Here is a 26,352-nt window from a genome sequence, read left to right on the forward strand (position 1 = left end):
TGGCCAACTGTTTCAAAGCAACTTTAGATGACATTATATCCCCACTTCAAATAGTATTTATCCCAGGTCGTCGTATAAGGGAGAATATTATTATCAGAAACGCTTCGGACCGGAGGGTCCTATAAACAGAGAATAATAGAGGCCAATCACAGTTTGCCATGTAAGAGGTACATTTTAAAGTCTGTACTGCACGATGTAGGGAATAAATCGAGTCATCTTCGTTGTTTTTGTGTTGAGCTGAAACCGGATACCTCTCTCTCTCTCTCTCTCTCTCTCTCTCTCTCTCTCTCTCTCTCTCTCTCTCTCTCTCTCTCTCTCTCTTAGAAACCCTAACATTAAATCTGAAACTAAATCTGAAGCTCAATCGGAAGCAAGCAACGTAGAAAAATCAGTTTATCCCAAGTTCATCAAGGTTTCTATTTTTACTATTCTCGCGCGCGTCTATCATTTTCCAGTTGGTGTTAATTTGTCTTCTTTCAAGCTTGTTTATGCGTGAATATTAGATTCACTAGGTTTACAGTAGGAGATCCCATGGGTCATGATGGGTAATGACTTGAAAAAGTGTTCCGCATAAAAGGGATTTGATCTTGTAAAGTGTCTTGCAAAAGTGTTTTTGTTAAAGCAAATGTGCAGATCTTGTAAAGTGTTGCAAAAGTTTTCCGCATTAATTAGCCCAGGTGCACTATCTTGCAAAATGAGTTTTATTCGATTACATTGTAAATGTCTATGTCTTGTTATCTAAAGATTAAACCTGTATGTATCATTAAAAAGATTCCTATTAACCATGAATAATTTCAATGTATGATACTTAGAGGCACTATTATTACTTGAAAAGTTGCTAGTAAATTGATAGGACCTTATGAAACAGGCTATTGTTTTTTTCACCAGTACCATTGATGAAGAATAGTCACTTTGTTTTTGTTGTAGGGTTTTGGCTTCAATTTCCCACGGTTCAAACACTGATGCACCTACAGTTAAAATTATGGTATTAAATCTGTTTGGTAATATTATTTGGATTCAATATTATACATATAATATTCAATATGTAATATATATAACATTGTTTTATGTTGGATGAAGGATTTTGGATGGAGTTCGGACAGTGATGACGTTGACATAGTAACGAGTAGAAACTGTCCACAAGGCATTGTAAATGAAATATTTGAAGATGAAACTATGGAAGAGCAATGTGATGTTAGCATGGGAGATGGATTGGACATGGAAGACGTTGTGAATTTGGGAGATGGTGATGGAGATGGAGTGAATGTAGGAGATAGAGTCAATTTGATTTTCACTTTCAGTAGTGGAAATTTTGAACCATTTGTTGGGAAAGAATTTGATGAGGTTGAGGATGCACAAGCATTTTATAAAGCGTATGCAAGACGAAAACGTTTTACAATGAGGACCAACCATACTGTATTATCGAGAGAGGACAGAAAATTACAAGGAGTACACTATGTTTGTACAATGGAAGGGTTTAGGCTTGAAAGTTTAAAACAAAAAGAAAGAAAAATTCCCGAACATGCTGAAACAAAAATTGGGTGTAAAGCTATTATATGTATAGAAAAGGATGGTAAAAGGTGGGTAGCATGCAAGTTCGTGCCTGAACACAATCATGATCTACTCACACCAAGAAGTACCAGCTTGCTCCATGGGCATAGAGGAGTGACACATGTGCAAAAAAAAACTCATTCTCACTTTGAATGAGTCCGGAGTATCGACAAGGAAGATAATGTCGGTGTTGAGCAAAGAATCAGGTAGTGATTTTAACATTGGTTGTATTGGTAAAGATGTCGAGAATTATTTGGGAAATAAAAGAAGAAAATTATTTAAGGAAGGAGATGCACAACGATTGTATGCATACTTTCTAGGGCTGTAAACCGATGTGTCGGCGTCGGTTTCGATGCCAAACCGAAACCCCACCGACGTGGGAGAGGGGTTCTTCCAACCGGCCGAAACCGATCGACTGGGGAAGAGAAAACCGATGCCATCGGTCTCGACTGCGTCGGCACGGTCTTCAATCTGCCGTCGGCGTGTCTGTGACGAAGGAGGGAAGTGGCGCCGTCGTCTACCATGAAAGTTCTCGGAGGAAGGTTGCAGAAAACCTAGGGAGGAAGAAGGAGACGGGAGGAAGAAGAAGGGGCTGGGACGATTTTAATCTCATTTTGGAACGGCGCCATTTGGCTTAAGCCAAACAGCGCCGCCAAACGGTGCTGTTCCTTTATATTTTTTTGTGTTTCCTGGATCTAAAACGACGCCGTTTCAATTTTTCATAAGTGAAACAGCGTCGTTTCTATACGTAATAAAGGTAAAGGTATAAATAAGAACCGGTCGGCCGGTTCAGTGATTTTTAGCACAGAAGAACCGAAACCGAACCGGCCGACGTCGGTTTCTATATATTTTACCTCGAACGCCGACCGGTTCTTCGCCAGTTCCGGCGTCCGGCTGCAGGTTTCCGTCGGTGGAGGTCGGTTCCTCGGTTTGGTGTACAGCCCTAATACTTTCTTGATCAACAGTGTAAAGAACCTGGATTTGTGTACTCCATGCAGGTTGATGAAAACGAGTGTATGGGAAGCTGTTTTTGGGCAGATGCAAGATCAAGGTCTGCATATCAATATTTTGGTGATGTTGTGACGTTTGATGCGACGTATCTCACAAATATTTATAAGATGTCATTTGTGACGTTTTCAGGAGTTAATCATCATCACCAAACCATAATGTTTGGTCGTGCATTGTTAGTTAATGAAACAGCTGAATCTTATATATGGTTATTGAGAACATGGCAGGAAGCAATACTTGGGCGTGCCCCTTCAACTATTATTACTGATGATGACAAAGCCATGGCCAAGGCCATTGCAGAGGTACTCCCAAATACAACTCACCGGTTGTGCTTGTGGCATATTTTAAAAAAAATTTCAGAACATTTGGCACATGTCTACAACAAGTTTCCTGAATTTTCAAAAGAATTTCATCATTGTATTCATGAGACAATAACATGTGATGAGTTTGAGGAGGAATGGAGTTCAATAATGGTGAAGTATGATCTAGTTGGTAATGATTGGCTGCAAAATCTGTATAATTGACGGGAAAAGTGGGTTCCAGCTTACTTGCGAACCACGTTTTGTGCGGGTATGTCAACCACACAAAGGAGTGAGAGCATGAATAAATTTTTCAAGGATTATGTTGGTTCAAGCACGATGGTGAGTGACTTTGTGCATCAATACAATAAAGCCTTAGATGCAAGTTATTTTAAGGAGAAATAGAAGGATGTGAGAACGAAGTCAACTAGAGCGGTTTTGAAAACATGTTGGACAATTGAAGAAGAGGCGGCAAAAGTGTATACTAGGAAGTCTTTTGAAATATTTTAAGATGAGTTATTTAATAGCCAACGATACAAAGTTACCAAAGTTCAGAAAGATGGTGAAAGTAAGATATATGAGATGGCAACTAATGGCAAAGATAAACGTGTTTATTATGTGAATTTGGAGAGTAGAGAAGCGAAGGCAATATGCACATGTCATATGTTTGAGTTTCTTGTTATTGTTTGTAGGCATATCCTATGTGTCCTTCCAAAAAAATCAAAATTAGATGTGTTGCCTTCTCACTATGTGGTAGAGAGATGGACAATCAATGCTAAGAGTCGAACAATACTTGAAATACAAGTTTTTGAAGGGCATGTAATGACACAAGAAGATCCGGTAATGCGAAAAAATAAGTTGATAATGCAGTTTTACGATATTGCAGAACTTGGCTCATAATCAAGTTTTAAAATGAACCACCTTTCTCTTGCCTTAGAGAAGGTACACAAAGAGTTGCTTTTGATGGAAGATGTTGGAAAAATAAATTTAGAAGCCGGAGACATGTCACGTAATGATTCTCCTATGTTAAGATCACAAATAATCTCAAATTTCTCATAAACTGTACAAGATCCTCAACGAGTGCCAACGAAAGGAAGACCGAAATCTTTGAGAAAAGAACCCAAAAGAAACTCAAGTAATGAAGAAAAGGCGTTGTAGCATTTGCAAAATTGAGGGCCATAAAAAGAATAATTGCCCTTCGTTGGGGTATAGTATTTATCTAAAAATTTTGATTTTGTTTTAATCTAATAAGTAATGATTTTTATGTTTTTATTGTCTTCCATGTAGGAATCTTGGAAACATAAATGAAGAACTTGGCTCACAAAGGGTGGATCTTGAAGAACATGTGACATGAGGTTGGTGAATTAGTTGGGTGTTGTTGAATTTATGTGTTTATTACCATGTATACTTATTTGATATTTTTAATGCTATAGGACTTCAATATGGAAAGTGATGGTGCTGTTGAATTTTTTGGGGTCAATGTATTTGGATCTATTTATTTGATAGTATGTATTTGGAGCTATGTATTTGGTACTTTCTATTTGGAGCTATGTATTTGGAGCTATGTATGTACTTGGTAATATATGGTTTTGACCTCTATGGATTTGGTACAAATTATTTGGTAGCATGTATGAAATTCTGCTACTTGTGATTCAGCAAGCTTCCATGTAGCAAGTGTATTTTTGTGATAATCTAATTAGATATGAACCCAGTTGCTTTGTTTTTTTGTGCTCAGTATTTTTTTCTTAGCCTAGGTGCTCTGCTTTTATTATGTGAATTTGGTAAGGGAGTTCAATAATATTTGAGGCGTGAAACTTCCCAGTATTCCTATCTGTGCATCCGAGTATTGAGTTCTTTTTTATGTTTGTTGCTTTGAGAAAAGTGACACCAAGATGAGAATGATTGTGCTTGCCGACCCACTCAGCTGTAGACACTTCTAGTTGCTTTATTGATGGCTTGCAGAAATATTTGTTATTTTGTTTGAGACAGTGAAAACAAACTAGATTGTGTCCAAGAATTGATTACTTTTAATCACAACGGTCTCCAAGAATTGATTACTTTTTCTTTGTTTCTGGTTTTACAAAAGCGACTCAGACATGATGTCCCCCCTACACAATGAAACTGATTTTTTTTTTTCATTTTCAAGAACCCCCTATTTTGATCAATATTCACAACTTCTCAGTTCAATATTCATAACTTCAGTTCAATATTCACAGCATCCCAGTTTGACAAACATCTCCAAGTTAACCAAAATACATACCACAACCAACAACCATCAACCAATATACATCAAGCTCATTTTCAAGAATTACATTCATTGAGCTATTTATCATTCAAACTTCAACATAATTACAACACAAAGTACAACAATACATAATCATAACAAGAATAATGTCCTCTTATACTTCTTTTCCATAGCTTTAAACTTTGCTTCTTCAGCCAGCCAACGTTCTTGATTGATCCTGTCATTTCTTCTTTGAGTTAACTCCAATGTCATTTTGCAACAAGTATTTTATTCCATTTCAAAATCAACCCATTGAAAAAATGAGCATTATTTCTTCATCTTATAGTTCGGACAATTAAAAAACCGTTTGCCAAAACTAGTATGTTTGGCAGAAATCCTTAGCTTTGAAGGAATTCCACAATGGCAAAATGGTCTCTCCAAAATAGTAGCTTCATGTTTTGCTCTTCAAGTACAAGAACTTGAACTAACATTGCTGTCATAATCATACTGCATTTGACAAGGACTGAATCAGTAAAAGGCAAGGACTGATTATGTATTTTTAGTGCTAACTTAAGCTAATAATGCTAATATGTATTTTGAGAGAAAACTTGTTTATTGGTGTCATCATTTTAACCTTGTATGTTTCCTCTACTCAGAATTATAAGTCGTAACCTAGCTAGCGAGTGCTAACTCCAATATCTTTACTATCTTACAGAATGCAAAGCTGATAAGGGGCATGCAATATTTTCTGGGTGAGATAGGAAGCTAGTCAAATGAGAATTGTTTAAGATTGTGCATAGGCTAGTGTTTCTTAGTGTCAAACGAGACAAAATACTTATCACAATTTCTTGCCAATATTGATTTAAATGCAACATACAAGTCGTGCAATATAAGAATTTGTTTCGGATGGAGTACATTACTACGTACTGTTGTTCCCTACCATCATATGCCATCATTCATCCAGAATATTGAATCCTTTTAGTTGAGATTCAAAGAAGGAAGTATAATAATTACAAATAAAAATTAAAAATAAATTATCTCCAAAATTCAAAGCGTTTAAAGTAAATGAATATTGGACAGGAAATATTTATGCCGTATGTATTCATCCTATATTTAAGTTAACCATATTCCACAAGCAATTGGAAAAAAATAATTCAATGAGCAACTCCAACGCAAACAATCCGGAAATAACCCACAAAAAGCTAAAAAATAGTAAACTTACCTTCATTATGTTTTTCATGATTTCTTCTTCGGTTTTATTGAGATCGAGAGGGAGGTGATTTCCGGGTTTCGATTTTATGGAGATCGGGAGGGAGTGCTTTTTTTGGGTTTCGTTTTTATACAGATCGTGAGGGAGGGGGAGGGTTAGGGGTTAGGGTAAAACTACTTTTATGGGAAATGATTTCATGGATGGGTTTCGGTGGCCAGAGAAAGATGTGTACTGCAAAGTAGAAAAAGCAAAGAAAAATAGAAGATGGCTGCAAAGTAGAAGATGGAACTCGTCTTCGATCAAACGTAGAAGATGGTTCGAAACAAAGAAGACTGGGTTCGGAAGGGAAGCCTGGGTTCGGAAGAGAGAAGGGGGACTTGTTTCGGAAAGGAGAAAGGTTCGGAAGGGAAGCCTGGGGAAACAGAGAAGAGTGATGGCAGCTGAATCGCGTAAAGAGAGAGGTTGAGAAGGGGGACTTGTTTCCCTGCATTGCGGCAGTCAGAACCTGTTTCTGTCTCACTAACGTGTCTATCACCTATTGGCCTCCGATAAATACGAGTTGTAGGATTGTCTGGTTTTAAGTTATTCCCTATTATTATTGCTCACGAATTATTCCATCATCTTAAAAAGAAAGGTGGGAAAAAATGTCAGATGGCAATAAAGTTAGACTTGGAAAAAGCCTTCGATATGGTTGAGTGAGATTTCTTATTCTTGGTCATGAAGTTAGTGGGATATAGCACAGGTTGGATAAACTTGATTCGAGAATGTATTACCACAACTACCTTTTCGATTCTCATTAACGGCAAGCCTTGTGGTTTCTTCAAAGTACAAAGGGATTAAGACAAGGAGACCCAATATCCCATTTTCCCTTTATTTTAGTAACAGAGGTGCTATCAAGGATTCTTTTAAAAGAGGAAGCGAGAGGACAATCGGAAGGAATAAAAATCAGTAGGCACAGCCTGCCAGTATCACACCTTCTATTTATAGATGACACGATTATTTTTGCTAAAGCTACAACAAACAGTGCACAAGTAATCAAAGAAAGCATTGAAACATTCCAACAGTAGTCCAGCCAAAAGATCAATATGCATAAATCTACCATCTTTATCACGCGGAACGTGAACCCCGCTGTCAAAACAAAAATCCATCATCTACTTCCTTATAAGGTATCTACGGAACAAATGTAATATCTGGGTCTCCCAACATCTATTGGCAGAAATATGAAAGAAAATTTTCGGGACCTACTAGGTCAAGTGGAGAAAAAATCAGAAGGGTGGAAATTAAAAATACTTTCACAAGCGGTACGAACAATGTTGATCAGAACTGAAGCCAGCACCATCCCCACCTATACTATGTCAACCTTCCAGCTCCCTAAAATGTTGTGCAAGACCTTAGATACAAAATTCAAAAATTTTTTGTGAGGGTTCCCAAAAGACAAGTCTCATAACTTCACCCTCAAGTCCTAAAAATCCATATGCCAACCAAAAATACTAGGAGGTCTTGGAATCAAGCAAATGACGGATGTGAATAAGGCACTACTTACAAAAACAGGATGGGACGTGAGTGAACAAAATAACAGCCTTTAGTATAAAATCCTAGTAGCAAAATATCTCAAAAACACAAACTTCTGGCAGGCAACACAAAAGCAGTCAGACTCGTACTTTTGGAAATGTATTCTACAAACAAAAGAAACACTTAGAAAAGGAAGATGCATCCAAATCAACAATGGCACCAATACTAGTATATGAGATTCACCATGGATACTAACATTGTCAAGTTTCAGACCAAATCCACTACAGGGAATGGATCAAGCACACCCAAAAATGAAAGTCTCGGATATCATCACAGGTAATCCAAAACAATGGGATCTAAGAAAAATGCAGACTTTATTTGACCGAGAGAGCAATAATGAAATCCAGAAAATCCATATTCCAACCTTCTCTCAACTTCAAGACAAAATGATCTGGACCCCATCCAAGAATGGAAAATTCATAGTTAAATCGGCATACCAAGTGATCATCAACGGAAAATCAGAGACAAACCCAAATGCAGCCCAAACACAACACCTCTTCAAGTCAATTTGGAACTTGAAAATTCATGAAAAACACAAATTACTACTATGAAAGCTGCAATGGAACATTCTCCCAACCAAGACAAGAGTGAATAAAGTTATTTCAAGAATAATTTCAAATGAATGCTCATTATGCAACCAAGCTAAGGAAACATTACTCCACCTCTTCGTTAAATGCCCTATAGTGAGAATATTATGGAGTCAAAGCTCATGGCCTCTAAACTTCGAAAACTTGCCAATTCACTCAATTACAGATTGGATTAGAATGATTCTCCATCCAAATGAAGAGTTAGGCCTTCATAACACAGAGATCCACCATTTTCAACTCTTTGCACTCATAACTCTAGACTTCATCTGGAAACAACGAAATGACATTGTGCACAACTAGCTCAACTTCTCATTAGAGACAGCCAAAAATCAACTGTACAAAATCTACCTCAACTATCAATTCGCTTGGGAATTAAAGCAAAACAAGAAGTTTGAAAAATGGTAACCACCACTCAGAAGCTTCCTAAGCTACACTTTTGATGCTACAGTTAGAGACAACTTCTCCACTATATCTGTAGTCTGTAGAGACCACTCAGGTAAAGTCTTAAAAATATAGACTGAAAAAATCAATTCAACACATCCTCTAGTGGCAGAAGCAAGAGCAACTTTCCTGGCTACAAAAATGGTTGAATCATCTCACAACACTCGGGTCATCTTTGAAGGAGACTCTCAACAAGTAATTACAGTAGTAGAAGACGCTTCATTTTATCCAAATTGGCAAATCATTCCCATCATAAGTGATATCCAACACTACTTCGATCTTCATGAACAGTGGGTCCTAGTCAAAATACATCGAACTGCAAATCAATGTGCGCACTCTGTATCGCAATAGGCAGCAACCAATCATGTTTTTGGAAACATACCCTTAGATAATTCTTTTCTTTACATTCTTTTTGATCCTCCTTAAACTTTGTAACTTCCTTTATCTATAATATAACAAGCTTGATTAGAAAAAAAAAAAAAAAAAAAAAAAACTAAAATGAGTTTTTCTACATACAAGTAAAGTTATATATTAATCTATATATCAATATTAATTTTTTCATATTCAAAATTTAAATTTGTACTGTTTTCAATAAAATTTATTTTTTAATCAATCACATTAGATTGATGCATATATTAATGCATATTTATGCTTGTAACTAGATTTTTTCAACTAAAATTTAGTTAATATGTACCCAAAAAAGGCCGCATTAGATTGAGTATTGCTAAAAGGATTTGGATATTAACTACAATTATTCATCAAATATGGAAGATTATAGTAACTTCAACAAATATTAAAATAATACTTTCTCACTTCAACAAATATAATTATTATTAACATTTAATTGGTAGAACTACAAAATGTGATAAAAATAAATTAAATAAAAAATAATTAAATTAATAATATTTTATAATTATATAAAGAGTAAATAGATAATCCAATATTAGAATTGAATTTAAATGAAATAGATAAATATAAATTCATGTGATATTAGCTAAAATTTAAATATGCATTTAGTCAATCCAATAAAAATGCTGTATTGAGCCGACTTTTGGGTCAAATTTGACTACAGAAACACAATTCTAAAGTATTGATACATTTTAGCTTTTTCTGTAGATGTTATAAATATAAAAATATTATTTAAAAATAAATTTATAAACTAACATAATTTTATAGAATCCGTTACATTTATTTTATAATAAAAATAATTTTATAATTTAATATATCGTATCAAACAAAATAAATTTATAATTTAATTTTGTATAATCCTTTTACACCAAAAGATTTCCATTTGTCACTCAAAAAGTCAAAAGCACTTGTGGATTGGGACTTCGTGATGCTGCAAATCTGAAAGGCAGGATGATCCAGCATACTGAATAAGTGGAATTGGGGAAGCAAGGCAACCATACAGAACGTGGGATGAAATCTTGAAACCTCTGAAAAAGAGGAGATCCAGAAGATCAAGAGCATTAACATTAATTTCTCTATGTATAAATGCAAAATCATATATTTTGAAGATTGTTTTTGCCTTTTCAAAAAAAATCCCTTGTTAAATAATTATGCATTTTTGAGTCAAAATAATAATAAAATTATTATTAATTTTTTTTCTAAAATTAATTTATATAAATATATATATTTTGCAATTAGCACCTACTACACACATTTAGTATTAATAATACAAAATGATAAATATATTATTATTAAAAATATAATAAAATGATAACAAAAATATAATATATTATAATAATGAAATGAAGGTGAAGGTGAAGGTTCTCTTCATGTGTTGTTGAGGGAGGGAGAAGAGGAAATGGTTGAGAGAGACGGAGGGGAGAGAAAAAAAATTAATAAAAAAATATTTGATGAGTGAATAGTACATCTCCAAAGATATTAAAATACTGTTCATAACTATATAAAATTTTACATATGCATAACTAAATATGTCTTTATATTTACATATAAAAATACCAATACCAATGCTCAAAGCACCTGTAAAAATGCCGGCTCCACCAATATTATTAAATTCCCTTTTAGATACCTCAATCAAAGTCGGAGTGGCAATATATTCTATAATTGACACCCATACTTTTTTATAAGAAGAATTTGATATAAGAAGCTCTATGTGCAAATATTCCATGGAGTTCACTCTCAAAAATGATATTGGAGTTTGTCTGATTCTCTTTCTACTGTAAGTCAATTCATTCCAAATGAAGCACCCACCCTATTGCGCATTTTATTCTTTAAATTCTTTTCTCTTACTTAATTAATATCTTATCCTCTTACTTTCTCCATTTCTTTCTTACAAACTATTCAATTTTTTGTGTGGACTCTTCTTCGTGACGGGCTTTACACTTGCATTCAATTTTCTGTAGATAAAATTTTAGATATATTTATAAAATTAGAGTAAATTTATTTTTTTAAATTAATTTTATAAAATAAATTAGACTCATAAATTTCTTTATTTTATTCTAAAAGAATAAGATTCGGTTTGGTTATTGAGAATTTTGAGTTTTAAAATTAATATTTATTATTGTTTTATAATTTTAAAAAATTAAGAAAAAGTTAAATTATTTATTATATTTTATATAAAATTTTAAAAAAATTAGAATAATAAGATAAAAATTTTAAATTTTAAATAAAAATTTTTAATAGACAAATCGAACCTAAGTCAAGAGAACATGGCTACCTAGCGTACGCATTAAGATATTTTTTTCGTGATATTTATGCTCAATTATTAATCCCAGAATTCATCTTTTCACGATTAATGCAGCAAGTACTAGTAGGGTAGCTTTTCAAGCTGGCCGCCTCCTTTAAGGTCGATGTCTCGTTGCCAACTTGCATGCAACGTCTGGCTTTCAAGTCTGCACAATTCTTCCGCAATCCATGTGTGTTTCTTTTCGTAATTTCATTATCTTCTCTTTATATATATATATATATATATATATGTGTCCCGATCAATGGTAGCATCTTATTTACTATAAGCAAATTTGGCTTTATCTAGAGTGCAACTTCCAGGTCAGTCATGCCTTGCAACTGGGTTTGATCAAGTCCTCCTTGTTTTCGTTAAATCCAGCCTGATTTGTCGCTGATTTCCTGTCAGAGACCCTTAATGATCAGTCTTCTCCTTTTGGATTTTAGTTCAGTCTTTGTATTTTTCCCATAGACCCGTACTGTTACACACGAATGAAAAGCGTACAGCAGAAGCAGGCTTTCAGTGATTTTCAGCTATAAGATAAGACGGATAAAAGTCTTCAAAGTACATCGAATGACGAAAAGGGGTCTCTGTCGTGATTTAAAATGAAGCCAAAATGCTCACTTGGTAAATGCTAGAGGAGCAAATTTTCTTCTGGAGACAGCTGACTGAGAGGACTAGGTCATCGATCGGCAGGGGAGCGGTGTTGCAGGCAAGCATTCAATGAGGATTGAGGCATGCAGGACGCCGACAGCTTAGTATTTGTATGGCAGCCTAGGGACACAACATTTATGGATACTTATCGTTTAAGCTATGGGCTCTAAATTTGTGATTCTGATCGCACACCGATATATCCTTTTCTTTGTATTAAAAAGAGAGCGCCCCCAAGAGTTAGTTTGTGAATCTAATTACCTCAATGATATATGCGTATATGCCTCCTTAAAACAAATGGTATAGAAGTGAGGAAATTACAAGTTGGAGAAGAGTTAACAGAGCAACGTGACTTTATCTGATTTGTTAGATTTATTTTATAATAAAATAATTATATAATTTAATAAATTAGATCAAATTATATTAATTTATAAGATTATTTTTATATAATCTCTTTATGACTAGAATATTTTCTTATTAATTTGATGAAAGAGATTTTGTTTAACTCGATTTATTTATTAAACCAGTTATATGTAAAAATAAAATTATGATTATTTATTAACAATATTATAAAGAGTAATGTTGCACATTATGCTTATAATCTCACTTTTATTTCATTATATAAGATGTGGTACTCTTATTACTATTAAATAATAAAAAATATCGAATAAAAAATTATTTAATAATAATAAATATGTCAAATATTACATAATAAATATAATGTATAAAATTTTACTATTATAAATAATATAAACCACAAATAGCACCATCCATGATGCAGTTGACAAAGTAAATTGTTGGCAACATTCATAATAATAAATAAATAAATAAAGACATTTTGTACTAATACACAAAAATTGGTATAGCCTAGAATATATAAATTAATGGTATCTCCGGTGAATGTGTCAAAACAAGAATGTTAAGTTGACCAAGAAAATAAACACGGCAGATTTATATATATAATCCACTAAATAGAGTTACCATGGTTCAAAAAATTGAAAGGAAGGTAAACGAGAAACACATAACCCCACGTTAAAGCAATAGCTAGTCAACTTTCTTTTCAGAAATAGATCTAGATTAAAATCCTGTCAAACAACACGTATGATGTATATCGTTTGATTAGAGGTAAAAATTAAATAAAATATTATTAAAATATAATTTTTTAATGTAATTTTTAGTTACATAACAAACAAACACGTGTTGACGGAAAAACTATTAATATGTTAAAAATTAGAAAACCGATAAATGGATCAATTACTCGATCATCATAAGTACGACACGGCAATTCTTCAACATTTTCCTAGAAAACAGAACTGACATTTTTAAATAAACAAACGGAGATTCAGCTTTGAGTATTTGGCAGTCGGCCACTTGAGATTGTCGTGATTTTGAATACTTTTCCACGACGTAAACCCGACGCCCAAGTTCATGCCTCGTGAAACATCAGACCATGATAGATACTCCTCCATGTTAATCTTGCTATTTTTGCCAATCACCTTTTCACTTTCCATTAATTCCAGGCCCCATCTCTATCTAACTTCAATAAATTCACAATCCAGCTGGTTCATTCTCCATACATATCACAACCTTGCTCCTTTGTTTTCTCTTATCACAGTCATATATATTCACCAATTTCTCTCTTTAATTTTGATCTCGCTGATATCTCTAAAGATGTGGAACTCCTTACTTACCTGCTGCAAAAACCTTTCATTTCATCAAGTACTGCTACTACCACTAGAACCTAGGGATGCAGACACTACTGTATATAGAGATGAGTTAGAGAAGAAAGCATCAAGAAAGAAGCTGGAGAGTAGCAGCAGAGATCATATTGCATATTCAAAACTACCAATATCGCAGCTTCCAGGAGAAGATGGCCATGGCGGTGTTGACAAAAAAGAGTTTTTAAGAGTAAAAGTCAAGATGACAAAGCAAGAAGCAGCTCGAATGTTGTCCAAGTGCAAAGATGGAGGGTTACTGGAATTCAAGGACGTAGCTCTTGAGCTTGCTCAGATACCAATAAACCGTGTTAGTGTTGTGTCCCCAAACCATATCTGTGATGATCATCCAGTGCTAAGGGGCATCCCGGAGGAGCTTGAGAATTAAGTGTATTTTTTATGGAAAATTTTCATGAATGGTACGTACGCCTTGCTAGCTAGCTATGTCTGCGCGCCTTTATCAAAATCATGTAAACTAGATAGGAAATTTGGAGTACTGTTCGTTAAGCCAAATCTCAGAATATATGTTGCCATAATAGTATAAGAGATCATCATGTGTCTGTCTGTCTGTCTTTGCTGAAGTACCGATCCGATTTCATTTATTTAAATCATATGGAAAAATCAGGCTCCAACATCACCGATGCAGCCAGCATGTAGTGTCCCTTGAATTCAAGGATGTGGCGTGCGTTTGGGCTAGCTTGTCCAAAGTACCAAAAACAAACTTTATGGAATTTATAAACTAGAGATCAGGGAAATATGGAAAAGATCAAAGTTACAAATTAATAATATATAATTAATGCAGGGAAATATCAATATGGCTGATCTTATATTAGTAGTAGTTGGGGATAGTCGAAGGGTAGCTCTGTTCTGTTGGCTCTAGATCAGTTTGCAGAAGCCGAAGTTGTTTTCCATTCTAAGCGATCTAACACTGTCACTCCACCGAAAGAACCTCAAAAACAAGGAAAAGTCTTCGCATCGGCCACTGTTTGGCAGAGGTCAACACACCCCTTACGTCAAAAGCAATTTTTTTTCCCTCCTCTCTCATTTCATCTCTCACCCATTTCAAATTCTTTGCCCATCCTCCTCCCCCCAGTCGCCCATCCTCTCCCCCACAAAACAACATGCAGGCTAAACAGAGCAAAATACAAGCCAAACTTACTGTCCGGACCATCAACAATCAAGCAAGGAAAAAATCCAAGCCAAACAAAGCAAAATTGCAAGCCACCAGAATAAAATGCAAGCCAAAGTTCAAACAGAGCAAAAAAAATTGCCAACCTAGTTTTTTTTTTAAATAAAAATATAATCTCAACTCATCTTTACTTCATTTGATTAACAATAATAGTTTCATTAGCATCTGATCAATCCTTAATGTTAAAAGATCATCTTCGCGTTGTCAAAATTCAAAGTTCAAAGTCCTTGCCTTCGTTTCCCGATTTCAAAACTTACTATCCTATTATTTCTCTGCTTTAACAATATTTTCAACATGGTTAAAGCTTGCTGTCCTATTATTTCCTTGCCTTCATTTTCTGATTTCAAAACTCTTCCATGTTGAAAACATTGTTAATAAAGCAGGAAATGGGCCAAATCCATCATAGATAAATGCTAACAAAGCAATGTGAAAAATGGTCTACATCTGCATTATGTGGTGCATATAGCATGAACGTAACGAGATGACTTTTGAAGATATGGAGTGGTCTTTAGAAGAGTTTCGATCTTTATTTTTCCGTACTTTATTCCTTGGGGTCATAGCTATAGACTTTAATGGCATAAATTTTCATAATTTCCTTGTTTCTAATATTTCGAAATAGATAGGTGCTCCTCTTTATACCTTCTTGTGTACTTGGGCTCTGTCTATTCTCATTAATACTATCGTTTACTTATAAAAAAAAAAAATTTGGTAGTTGGGTGTTTATCTTTTTCTTCATGTCCCCTAAAAGAAGAAATATTACTTTGTTGCAGCATTCTATATTGCTTAATCTTTCTATTCCTAAAGTCGGAAACATCGTCTATATTTTACTTGAATTTTTCATGATATTTTTGCTATTCAGTTCTATATCACTTAATTTTTTTGGCTTATTATTATTATTATTATTTGTATGCTAAAGCAGGAATGGAAGTAAGGTTGGATCAATACTTATTTTTCCAGTCAGTTTGGAGTTTAGATGGGATAACAAACAAGAGCTTGTTGAAATTGGGAATTTGGGACTGGATCTTTAAATTTCGGTAATTTAAAAGTCGACTTAGATTTATCTAGAGAATGAGGTGATGGGCAGGTTTTGTGGTGTTTTGGGAACTGACTCAAGTAGCATGCCTTGTTCCATTTTGAAAGACAAACTTTTAATAGGAATCCTGGAATCGGGACTTTAGATAGTTTTTGGTGTCGTGCTTTGATTCCCATAATGCAATACAATTCACTTGTTGTTCGCATTTCAACTGCTTTTACTTGTTAGCATTTTAACATGCATTTAGCTGTTTTTAATAGGAATCGAGACTTTAGATAGATTTTTACTGCATTTGTTTAAAAAATAATGTCAAATTGATGTGAACAATAGATGCACCTAGATTTTTTCTTCCCATACCCCTAGTCAGTCTACAAATTTTCAGTTAATTGTTTCGTGGTTTATATGATGTTTGATATTCTGATCCTACCTTCTAATAATTCTGATAATGAATCGTGTACTTGATAATTCAGTTTTGCACTTAAAGTAGTCATTGCGTTCGATATTCCTTAATTTTTCTGGGGATCATTTGTCAATCATCATGTAGATTAACTATGGCATCGAGTCAATCATCATCGTGTGTAGTTAATGATCTTGAAATTGAATCAACGAGTTGTTGGTGTGATTTGAAAGCGCCATTAAAAATCTCCCACACCCACAAAAATCCTGGAATGAGGTTTTACGCTTGTCCGAATTATTACATAGTAATTAACCTGCCCTTTTTTTGTATTGCTTTTGAATGCATGTACAAAAATATTTAGTAATGGAGCTTGAAATTCTTGAATTGTACACAGGGAGAAACAAGATGTCAATTCTTCATTTGAAAAGATATACTTCAATTGAGGTTTGGTCCTCTCTCGTCTCCTACGAGTAGAGGTTTGGTCTCCCGTCTTGTGCGGGGTTGGGTTTTCTTCACTATGGCAGAAGATTTGGAGTTCTTGTATGGAAAGATGTCTCTAATAGAGACTGAAAAGGAAGTCGTTGCGGTTGATGATGAAATAGTACAAGAGAATCTTGTGCGTGGAAAGAAATGTTTGATAGTGCAACTTCTCACTACCAAACATTATAACAAGGAGGCTTTCAAGCAGGTGTTGAGGAAGATTTGGCGTCCTCTTCAGCCTTTGCGTTTGCAGTCGTTAGGGACCAAATTTCTCATTGCAGAGTTCGAGGATGTCAAAGATCAGGAGAGGATTTTGCGTGATGGTCCTTGGTCTTTTGATAAGCAACTTGTTCTTCTTAAGAAATTTGATGGTTTGCTTCAAACTCATCAAATCACTCTCACAAAAGCGTTTTTCTGGGTACGTATTCATGATCTTCCACTCATGGCACGTAGTCAGAGTATTGGATTTAAAATTGGGGCTTCTTTGGGAAAAGTCTTGGAGGTGGATTTGCTTGATGGGGAGTGTGAATGGGGGGAGTTCATGAGGGTTCGAATTTGTATTGATGTCTCAAAGCCACTACTACGGGGGAAGCAAGTCAGTCTGGGAGGGTTAGGGACTTACTGGGTCAGATTTTCTTATGAACGTTTGCCTGAATTTTGTTACTTATGTGGCCGAATTGGGCATGTTCAGAGAGATTGCGAGCAGGCTGTTGAGAGGGATGTTTTAAATGGGAGTCTACCTTATGGACAATGGCTGCGAGATCTTGGCCAGACTAGCTCTTCATCGGTCCCGTTTGGTCGTCAACAACCATCAACGGCGGCTCACCGTGCTGCTGCGAGTTCTGGGAACGAGAGGACTGAAGCTCGAAAAGACACGGCCGTTACTCAGAGGAGAGTTAATCCGGGGGAGCTGTTAGCTGCAAAATCAGTGCAAATTTTAAATGAGAAGATTAATGCCATTAAGGAGGTGGAAATGACCGTTGAAGCTACAGTTAATGGTGGGAGTGAAACTCGGACGAAGGTACAAGATGAACTGGCTAGGGTTGCCGTAAATGATATGGGCCAAGATAGTCTTTCTGCATTGGGCTCAGTTTGTCCTGAATTGGGTCTATCCTCTCACCATAATGAGCCATCTAATGAAAGGCCAGTTACGTCCAGCCCATCAACATCTGTCTGGAAAAGGAAAATAGCTCGTGGAAAACAAAGGAAAGACGATAGCTGCAGTTCTCATAAGAAGCCGAGTAAGAGGGTTTCAACTACTAAGCTGAAGGAAGCTAAAGCAAAAAAAGGAAGGAGTATTTCTGAAGACATCCAGATTTGCTATCTTCATGAGGTTCCAGTTTGTTCATCGGCAGTGGCTGATTTTCAGCCCTGCCGAAAACCATGAAAACCATTTGTTGGAATTCCCGTGGGCTTGGGAACCCATCGGGAATTCGTGCATTACGCGATTTAATCGCACGAGAAGGGCCCGACTTGCTGTTTTTGCAAGAAACGAAGCTGTCAACAAAAGGTATGGATGCTCTTAAATGTAAACTGGGTTTTGTGAATTGTTTTTCTGTTGATTCTGAGGGGCGGAGTGGGGGATTGGGTTTGTTGTGGAATTCGGATTTGGGGGTAGAACTTAGGTCTTTTTCACAATACCACATTGATGTTCATATTAAAATCGATGATTTAATGGTGTGGAGGTTTACGGGTTTATATGGACATCCAGATACTTCGCGTAGAACTTTTACATGGAACCTTATTAGAACTCTTAGTTCTATTGAGCAACTTCCATGGTTAGTGGGAGGAGATCTTAATGAAGTTTTACACCCGCATGAAAAAAGAGGTGGAAGGGATAGACCCGTATCTCAAATTGAGGCTTTCCGAGAGGTGCTAACCGAATGTGAGTTGAGGGATTTGGGGTATAAAGGGCAAAGGTTCACTTGGTGGAATGGAAGGGGTGGAAATGCTCATATTTTTGAGCATTTGGATAGGTTTGTGGGAAATGATTTGTTGACACATTTATTTCCACATCTGGTGGTTCAGCATGGAAATGTTGCACATTCGGATCATATACCAATTTTATTTGAGTCTTCTAATTTCCAGCCTATGCCGAGGAGACCTAAACAATTTCATCTCGAAGCTATGTGGGTGGGTGAGGAACAATGTGAAAGAATTATTGAACAAGTGTGGAGTGAGAGAGGAGGCAATCGGGGTATGGAAGATTTGCTTAATCTTATTCAAGGTTGTGGCCAGCAGCTTAAGATATGGAATAGACATTCCTTTGGGTTGGTAAAGAAGAAGCTGAATGAAGCTAGAGCAGAGCTTGAAAAGGCACAATTTAGTCATTCTCATGACCCGAATCCTAAAGGGCTTAGTCAAGCTATAAATAAAGTACAATTGTGGCTTGAAAGGGAAGAGGTGATGTGGCGCCAAAGATCAAGAATCCAGTGGTTAAAAGAGGGAGATCAAAACACACGTTTTTTCCATTCTTCTGCATCTATGCGAAGGAAGAGGAATACTATACAAGGTCTCAAAGATGATCAAGGACATCTCACTGAAGGTGCACAAAGGGATAAACTGATTGTTGATTTTTTTGAAGACCTTTGCACCTCTACTACATAGGGTGATCAAGAAGAAGTATTAAGTTTTGTCGATAGCAGAGTTACGCCAGAAATGAATGCTGAACTTTCCAAGCCCTTTGTTGCAAATGAAGTCAAGATAGCTTTGGATCAAATGCAACCAACAAAGGCACCGGGACCTGATGGAATGTCTGCTCTATTTTTTCAGACTTATTGGCATATAGTAGGAGATTCAGTCACAACGGCGGTTTTGGATTCTCTCAATTCAGGTACCATACCATCTCAATTAAATCGCACACTCATTTGTTTAATTCCGAAGAAGAAAATCTGTGAATTGGTCTCTGATTATCGCCCCATTAGCTTGTGTAATGTTGTCTACAAGCTTGCTTCTAAGGTCATTGTTAATAGATTGAAAGGTTTTTTACCTGCCATTATTTCTGAGTCTCAGTGTGCTTTTGTGGGGGGAAGGCTGATTAGTGATAATGTGTTGATAGCTTATGAGTTGGTAAATTACCTTCGGAATAAACGCCATGGCAAGAAGGGGTATATGTCTATTAAATTAGATATGAGCAAGGCGTACGATAGAGTTGAATGGGGTTTTTTAGAGAAAATCATGCTCAAGCTAGGCCTTGATCCCAGATTTGTTAACCTTATTATGGAGTGTATTAAAACTGTAACTTTTTCAGTTTTAATAAATGGACATGCTCATGGAAATATTTCACCTACAAGGGGTATTAGGCAAGGGGATCCACTATCTCCTTACCTTTTTCTCTTTTGTACAGAAGGGTTAATAGCTTTATTGAAAGCTGCTGAGGCTCAAAGGAATCTAAAGGGTGTAAAAATCTGTAGAGGGGCTCCAATGGTAACTCACCTTCTTTTTGCTGATGATAGCATTCTTTTCTGTCGGGCTGATGTTGAAACAACTGCTTTTATTCAAGGATTGTTAACTAAATATGAGATGGCCTCTGGGCAGAAGGTGAATAAAGAGAAAACTTCTATGGTCTTTTCAAAGAATGTAGATGCTAATAAGCAGCGTGAGTTATTGCAGTTATGGGGTATTAGGACTTTTCAGCAATATGACAAATATTTAGGATTGCCAAGCTTCATGGGGAGGTTTAAATATAGATCCTTTGAAGGAATCAAGACATGAGTTTGGTCTAAGTTACAAAGTTGGAAACGGAAACTCCTATCTCAAGGGGGGAGAGAGATCCTTATCAAAGCAGTTGCATTATCTATACCTACTTACTCTATAAGCTGCTTTAAATTACCTTTGACCTTATGCCAAGATTTAGAAAGGATGATGGCTAGGTTTTGGTGGGGACAAAGAAATGAGGAGCGGAAGATCCATTGGACAAGTTGGAAAAATTTATGCGTGACCAAATTTAGAGGTGGGATGGGTTTCCGTGATCTACACTTTTTCAACATGTCTTTATTAGCTAAGCAAGGATGGCGACTCTTGCAACCTGAGCATTGACTACTACAAAGACTTTTCAAGACCAAATACTATCCCAATTGTTCTTTTTTTGAAGCATCTTTAGGAAATAACCCTTCTTATGCATGGAAAGGAATTTTTGAAGCAAGGAAATGGTTGATGAAGGGATGCAGGTGGCGGGTGGGAAATGGTGAAATGGTGAAAATTTGGAAGGATGCTTGGTTACCTGGACCCCGAACTTTACAGCCAGAATTGGACATAAATACTAATTCAGAATTTGATGAAGCAGCAACAGTGGATAGTTTAATTGATATGGCAACCAGAACATGGAAGGAACAGCATATTAGAGCTCTCTTTAATCCAAGAACAGCGGAGGAGATACTAAAAATTCGACTATCATCAACTCCTTGTATTGATAGGTGGATATGGGATAGGGAAGCAAATGGCAGATTCACCGTAAAAAGTGCATACAAATTGATCCATAATACCATGACTTGCAGTAATGGGGAAACTTCTATGCAGGTACAAGATAGTCATCTTTGGAAGAAAATTTGGCATATGAAAGTTCCAAGGAAGATCAAAATGTTTGCTTGGAGAGGTTGTAAGGATATTTTGCCCACTCTTGTGAATCTACGGAGGAAAAAGGTGGTGGAGGAATCTTTATGTTGCTTTTGTTTGGATAATGAGGAAGATCTTAATCATGCTTTGCTAATCTGTCCTACTAATCAAATTGTTTGGCAGAAGTATTTTCCTTTATTCAAGGTTTTTAACTCATCTTTCACCTTTCTTCAAACTGTCCGAAACATCCAGCTTCAAGGTAGTGAGGAAGAATTCACCTTTTTCTTTGTTCTTTGCTGGAGCTTATGGTATAGACAAAATCAAATGCAAATGGAGCAGAATATCATCCAACCTTTGCACGCTACTGGACATGCCATATCAATTTGCAAAGCTTATAAAGATGTTCGAGATGCTACATCATGGTAGCAACTACAACAGCTAACTAAGTGGCAAGCTCCACCAGAGGGGTTTCTCAAAGTTAATGTTGATGGAGCTATCTTTGCGGATCAAAGGAAAGCTGGCATTGGTGTTGTATTACGGGATACCAATGGAGCAATACTAATGGCTGCAAGCAAAATTGAGATGGAGGTGGACAGGGCAGCAACTATTGAAACTATTGCTATTTTGAGAGGAATACAACTCTGTCTTCCACTTGGTATTCCAAAACTAATTATAGAAACTGATTGTCTTCATGTAGTTCAAGAATTGCAGTCCTCTGAAGCGTCATATGCTAGTGCTGGGAACTTGTTTGCTGATATCAATCATCTTATGATGCGTTTTCAGGAAGCACAAGTAATACATGTTAATAGAATGGGTAATGGGGTAGCACATTCTCTAGCTAGACATGCATGGAATATTGAGGATATTAATGTTTGGTGGGATCAGATTCCTTCTTTTGTTCACCATTCTTTATGGTTTGATAACATTTGATGTATTGGTGGTTTTAATGAAGTTACTGGTTATCAAAAAAAAAAAAAAAAAGATATACTTCAATTAGTAGTACGTGAATGTAAACAAGATAAGAGAGAATGAACTTCAGAAGATGGATGATGCTTTATTGTTGCATGAATATGAAACTCAAAAAGAAAATGATAAACTGAGAGAGAGAGAGAGAGAGAGAGAGAGAGAGAGAGAGAGAGAGAGAGAGAGAGAGAGAGAGAGAGAGAGAGAGAGAGAGAGAGAGAGAGAGAGAGAGAATATGCTTAACAAGCAAGAGGACAAACTGGGATGAAAATTAGTAGAGAATAGGATTATACGTATTTTATAGTGTCTATATTGGATTGTATCTCTTATAATAGTTTTTGGTTGGTTCTAAATATAGATGTATCAAGTTAATTTTAAATGTAAATAACTTTATCGGATCCTAATATGTATGATATAGTCTCTACGAATATTAACTATGACAGCTTATTGTGGATATTAAGTTCACTTTTCAGCATGTGTAGTTGGCATATTTTTGGATTATTTTTTGGCATTGCCAAGATTTTTTGGAGGCATTTTTGGAGTTGGCAATATTTTTGGAGTTGAAATTTAGACCCAATATTTCCGAGATAATTTATGTCTACAACTGTAGGTGACAAATGGATCATAACCTACAAATTATTTGTTTCTTGTTTTCTTTAAAACAAATATGTGTTCGTTTCTGCAAGTCTTGTTCTAAAGCTTTTGTCATTCCATTTGTTAAAATTGGTGGCATATGAGATTCTTCCAACTAGAAAGCCTTGTATTTTTATGATAGTGAGATCCGATCAATGGTGTTCCATTTTTCTTTGCTCATATAATTATTAATTTTGTTCTGAGTTGCTCTTTATCTCAGGTCATTATAAAATAGAGCCAACTTACCTCAGACAAATTAGGATGATAATACTTGTTGCATGTAGTGCTTGTTCAATTATGTTATCTGTAAGGAATCCATCAATTTTGGACTACCTGCGTTTTCATCAACTACGTGTGTATAAATTTCCACAACAAACTTACATATTTTCATCTACAACACAACCTTAATTAAATCATAGTATTCTCCACTTCATATATTAATTTATTCATATATAAATTTATTTACAAATTTCTCAAGATTGTAACTTCAAAATTCATCAAGTGGTTATACAAATTTCTTTACAAAAGTCATTCTCCACTCGACTTGAACTGTGTCATTTTCATGTTGAACATTCCTTTCAACTTCCTTTACCTAACAGTCTGGGTAATGACCATTGGCACAATCTGGCTAATGCTCACTTTGTTATCATGGCCATATCCCCCAAAATAAAGTCAAAACTTTGACACATTTCAGAGAGTTGATCAGGATCAAAAAGCACCCATTTCCTTTCTGCAAGATGATCAACAAGATATTAAATGCAAATAGAAACATTTATGAACTTCCTACACATATATAATAAACTTTCACAAATATTTAGACTTTCACAAATATAGAAAGCATAGTATAGTGGATGTGAACGCAAGCTACTAAATCCAAATAAATAAAAGATTTGTTTTATTGGTATGTTATGTTTCACTTCATATAGGTCCTACGTCGAGATAATATTCTCTACACTCCCTACAATTCAATGGTAGAAGACCAAGATGGTGATGATCATTAGCATTCCCCCTATACAAAACTGCATGTGCACAACCACAAATATGTTAAAGAGCGAAAATTCTAGTTACCAACACTAAGGGAATTTCTTAATGTGCCAGAGACAACTTAGATTATATATATATGCATAGAAAAATTAAAATAACTCAAATCCGCCACATCTAATTTTCTTATCCACCCAGTAATGCATTTTTGCACCACTACTGTAACAGCCCGCTAGAAATTCAATTAAGGAATTTCTATTGACTTTAGGAACCTCGTGAAAACTCTGTAAGTTTACACGAATCGACTAATCGCATAAATTTTAGCCTGTCAACATAGTTAGTGTTATCACTCACTATGGTGCCAGAAATGCGATTTTAATTATTTGAGATAGTTAAAAGTGTTAGAATACATTATAGTCTACACCACTAGACTTAATTGAATATTTAGAATTTTTTCAGTACTAAGTTTATTACGTTTATTTTTGGAGTGAATAGTAACCTCGGTAAATGTACTGAGCGCAGTGTTTTCAAAATCATAGTGTGAAATGTCCAAATTAGGATAGCGATATTTTATTTGGACACTTGGCAAGATCTTAACCACATATAATGAATAGTATTAGATACTTGGCATAAAGAGAAACCATTAGATGGAATTGTGAAGGAAATCAAGGTGTGAGATCATGACACTTAAGCAAAATACACATTTGGAAAATATCTTAAGAATAGAGAATTAAAATACACATAGAAAGATTTTAGCCACCTTACTCTTCCAAGTCTACTCCATATTTGGAAAATATATTGAACTGATTTTTATAGATATTATTAGATAGAATATTTTGAGATAATATTTTATAGATATTTTGGGTAGGAGAAAACCACACTCAACTCTCAACTCCAGCCTTATCATCTCCCTTATCTCTTCCATAAGCATCTCCAGCCATCACCCACGAACTTATCTTCATTTACACGTTTCTTTAAAAGAATATCAAACATTCTCTCTCGGACAGCTTTTAGGAGTTCTTTTGCATGCCCATTTCGAAGCTGTTGTAAGTGTTTTATCATAAAGTCTCCTGCATATAAGTTGTTCCTTTTTGAGTCTAGTTTACATGGATATCTTATTTGCCCCATTTGAAGATCATTTGGTCAGTCAAATATTGTGTAAACTATAGAAAGGTCATTCTGGGAGATAAACTGGAGAATATGTTATAGTTTGGAGTTTTTGACCAAGCTAATGGATAGATATTGGTCCGAAATTTTTATGGAGTATTGTTAACATGTATATATGACTATTGGTTGAGGATTTTTGCATGATTGAAGGTTTTGATGAAATATTTGCTTAGATTTAGAAACTTAGAAACTGGAAGAAGAAAAACAGTTTCTATTTTGAGAAAGTTTAACTCTTTGGTGGTCTAAACCTATTCTAATGACTTTGATAATTTTATTGGAGGATCCTAAGCATCTTATATACATGTTATATTATTATTTTGAAGATATTTGATATTAGTTTCAAAGATATGAAATTTTATGCAAAGAGATATTCAAATAAGCCAAAGTGTGGATGTTCTTGGCTAAATTTATGTTTTGGTTAATTTTTAACCATGTGATCTTTAATTAAAAGCTTATATATGTTTTAGGACATCTTTTTAAACCATGTGATGGTTTGGTTTGAAGATCACATATTTATAAGTCATAGATCAAAAGGTTGATCAAAACAAGTTGGAAACAAAAATCAATAGAAATAGCATATGAGAATTTCGGCCCTATGGAGTTTTAATAGTTGTGATTAGTTTTAAATTTTTCTAAATTGATATTTGAGTTGAGGATAAAATTTACATGAGGCATGTAAATTTTGGTGACTTTTGGAGTTAGTATGCAAAATCCTTAAGTTATGGGTAAAACGGTCATTTTCCTACATGTAGAAAGTAAAATGGAAATTTTACTCTTTAAGTTAGTATTTTTCCATATTTCAAATTATTAGTGATTTAGTACTAACTTTTAGAATCACTAATTACAGTTCCTCGTGATCGCGCTTGAGGTTTTATAAGAAACGCGGAGATCGAGGTAAGTTAGCTTTTAACTTACTAGCAGTCTACTGTGTATGTGTGCTAAGTAAAGGAACTACAGTATATGTATATGTGTTATTATATATGTCATGCCATGCTAAGTTATCACGTA

General features: G+C 35.3%; 3 protein-coding genes across 3 annotated transcripts; all 3 read left to right on the forward strand.

Moving 5' to 3' along the window:
* Window positions 1-17,083: 17,083 nt before the first annotated feature.
* Window positions 17,084-18,433, forward strand: LOC122282425. The gene has a single exon (XM_043094378.1). The coding sequence runs from the start codon at window positions 17,084-17,086 to the stop codon at window positions 18,431-18,433; it is 1,350 nt and encodes a 449-aa protein (XP_042950312.1).
* LOC122282426 lies at window positions 18,430-19,653 on the forward strand. The gene has a single exon (XM_043094379.1). It carries the CDS (start codon window positions 18,430-18,432, stop codon window positions 19,651-19,653), a length of 1,224 nt encoding a protein of 407 aa, XP_042950313.1.
* Window positions 19,654-19,704: 51 nt separating this feature from the next.
* Window positions 19,705-22,530, forward strand: LOC122282427. Its single transcript, XM_043094380.1, has 3 exons — window positions 19,705-20,665; window positions 21,140-21,804; window positions 22,027-22,530. The coding sequence occupies exons 1-3, from the start codon at window positions 19,705-19,707 to the stop codon at window positions 22,528-22,530; spliced, it is 2,130 nt and encodes a 709-aa protein (XP_042950314.1).
* The last annotated feature ends 3,822 nt before the right edge of the window (window positions 22,531-26,352 follow it).

This window comes from Carya illinoinensis, chromosome 11 (genome assembly GCF_018687715.1).
Source record: "Carya illinoinensis cultivar Pawnee chromosome 11, C.illinoinensisPawnee_v1, whole genome shotgun sequence".
In the NCBI taxonomy this organism is placed as follows: domain Eukaryota; kingdom Viridiplantae; phylum Streptophyta; class Magnoliopsida; order Fagales; family Juglandaceae; genus Carya; species Carya illinoinensis.

Bases quoted from the DNA above. Each gene is read 5' to 3' on its own strand.
- LOC122282425 (XM_043094378.1), top strand. From the start codon at position 17,084: ATGGCAGAAGATTTGGAGTTCTTGTATGGAAAGATGTCTCTAATAGAG.
- LOC122282426 (XM_043094379.1), top strand. From the start codon at position 18,430: ATGAAAACCATTTGTTGGAATTCCCGTGGGCTTGGGAACCCATCGGGA.
- LOC122282427 (XM_043094380.1), top strand. From the start codon at position 19,705: ATGAATGCTGAACTTTCCAAGCCCTTTGTTGCAAATGAAGTCAAGATA. The intron at 20,666-21,139 runs GTATTAGGACTT...CTTTTTTTGAAG, and splicing joins TGAGTTATTGCAGTTATGGG to CATCTTTAGGAAATAACCCT. The intron at 21,805-22,026 runs GTTTTTAACTCA...ACATCATGGTAG, and splicing joins AGTATTTTCCTTTATTCAAG to CAACTACAACAGCTAACTAA.